Genomic DNA, 1,805 nt, shown 5'->3' on the forward strand with positions numbered 1-1,805 from the left:
GGCCCCGCGGGCACCCGGCGTGCGGTGGGATGGCACCAGTTTTGGGGATTCTTGGGGATTCTCTTCAACCATGAGGGAGCTGAGGGGGTGCAACTGCGCCGTGGCCTTGGCTGCGCTGAGTGCCGGTGAAGGCGGTCAATGTGGCGCTGGTGTGAGCCAAGCTACGGCGCGCCGTACGGGCGCCCGTTAAAGGAGAGGTGGTCAAACGTTCACCTGAAGGTAAGGAGGGACCGGGGCTTTCTCCAGCTACGGCTCTGTCACAGAATCACTTGGTTGGAGAAGACCTTCAAGATCATGGTGTCCAACCATAGCTGTCCCCTCTAAACCATCCCTACCATCACGGACTGTCCGAAGTGTCCGGACCGAAGGAGGAGGGCGATTGAGATCCCGGATCAGCTCAAAGCCAAGGGCAGTCCTGAGAATTGGGGCAGAATCTCCCGCCCTGGATTCTCCTTGGCCCCCACTGTTTCCTGACCCCTGGGCGCGTCTTCTCATCGCAGTTTGCTTTGGGTCCTGGGCTGACAGACGCCGACGCACGGCGTGGAAGGGGATCCAGGGTCACTCAGGTGTCTTGATTCATTTGCTCCTTTGCAAGATTGATACCAAAACGCATTCCGTGATCCACGTCGCTGTTACCAGTGTGGGAATCTTGTAACGTCTTAGACTGGCAGGCCTCAAGGAACTTCAGCTTTCACTTGAGAAAAAAAGAGTGGAGTTGTAGTGGCAAGGAGAAGCTGAAAGGCTGGGCTTCTAAAAACCCAAGCTTTCGATGATCCAGAAGAATCCAATGTTTGTACTTGTTAAATTCCATTATTTCCAGGAAAGCGAGGTTTTAGTCGTGTATTTCTAGGCCTGCTGTGGAGTGCCACGTTGCCGTCCCCCGGGGGTGGGTCAGGATTTGGGGCTGTTGCGCTGTGCCTCTGCTCCCGTCGGTGGGACGGCGTGCGGAACGTGCCTAGCGCTTCACACCGCGAATGCTGTGATTGTCATTCCAGGCTTCTTCCCCAGCATACAGTGGCTCCAACCTCTATTCCCCGGATTCTTCAGCCAACTCCGGTCCCATCATCTCCGACGTGACCGAGCTAGCCCAGTCCAGCCCTTCCGCATCCCCCAGCGGCAGTCTCGATGAAAGGTACGCTCCTGCGCCCATGGAATCGGGAGCGGCTGCGTGGGCAGAATGTGTTTCCCAGTGAGCTGAGTCGCCAAACGCCGTTACCGGGTGCCTCCCCCGTGAGCGATGGCTGGAAAACAGCGCGGCCCCTGCTACAGGGGGCACTCGGGGTGTTTGAGCCCAACCCTGCTTACCAGAATTTGATGGAAAGCTGGCCCTGGCCCTCTGGGAGACGCTCATTCGGGACGCTGCCGTCTCAGCAGCTTTTTGGGTGGGTGGGTGGCTTTGCTGAGCTTTAATTTTCCTTTCCAAACACCGCTCACTCCTCCCCCAGCCTCGTCTCGTGGGAACCTGGCCGGTGCGGGGAGTCACGGTTTGGTTTGCAGAAGGAAGACGCCTTCGCTGGCCCGTCTGCTCCGTCCCGTGGGATGACCGACATCCCGGGGGCAGAGTTGGCTTTGCCCTGCCCTTACAGACTCGCGGCGCAGAGGAGGAGCTGCGGAAAGCAGCTTCATCACCCAGTACCTGAGCACAACAGTGGCAGCTCCGTCCCCGCCCGCGGGGGTGAAGAGCCTGGGAATCCGTAGCAAACACAGCTCAGGCAGCGCCCGGCGTTGTCAGCTCCTCCGCGTCCGCAGGCCCGAGCAGGGTGGGAGCTGTCGGCAGGCGCCGCAGGTGATGCTCAGCCTCCCGC

The 1,805-nt window shown here is 59.6% G+C and overlaps 1 protein-coding gene across 2 annotated transcripts in view; it reads left to right on the forward strand.

The window, feature by feature from the left end:
* Positions 1-1,805, forward strand: part of LOC104123568 (heat shock factor protein 1) — a 55,771-nt gene that overhangs the window by 49,608 nt on the left and 4,358 nt on the right. The window contains exons 8-9 of one of the 2 annotated variants that reach the window (XM_035891422.1): positions 996-1,132; positions 1,446-1,798. In XM_035891422.1, the coding sequence (XP_035747315.1) occupies positions 996-1,132; positions 1,446-1,698 (390 nt within the window). In that variant the 3' untranslated portion in view covers positions 1,699-1,798. Of the gene's footprint in view, positions 1-995; positions 1,133-1,445; positions 1,799-1,805 lie in introns of those variants that run through there. The other variant, XM_035891420.1, reaches the window with a different exon arrangement.

The sequence above is a fragment of the Egretta garzetta genome, unplaced genomic scaffold, assembly GCF_000687185.1.
Source record: "Egretta garzetta isolate BGI_Z169 unplaced genomic scaffold, ASM68718v1 scaffold763, whole genome shotgun sequence".
In the NCBI taxonomy this organism is placed as follows: domain Eukaryota; kingdom Metazoa; phylum Chordata; class Aves; order Pelecaniformes; family Ardeidae; genus Egretta; species Egretta garzetta.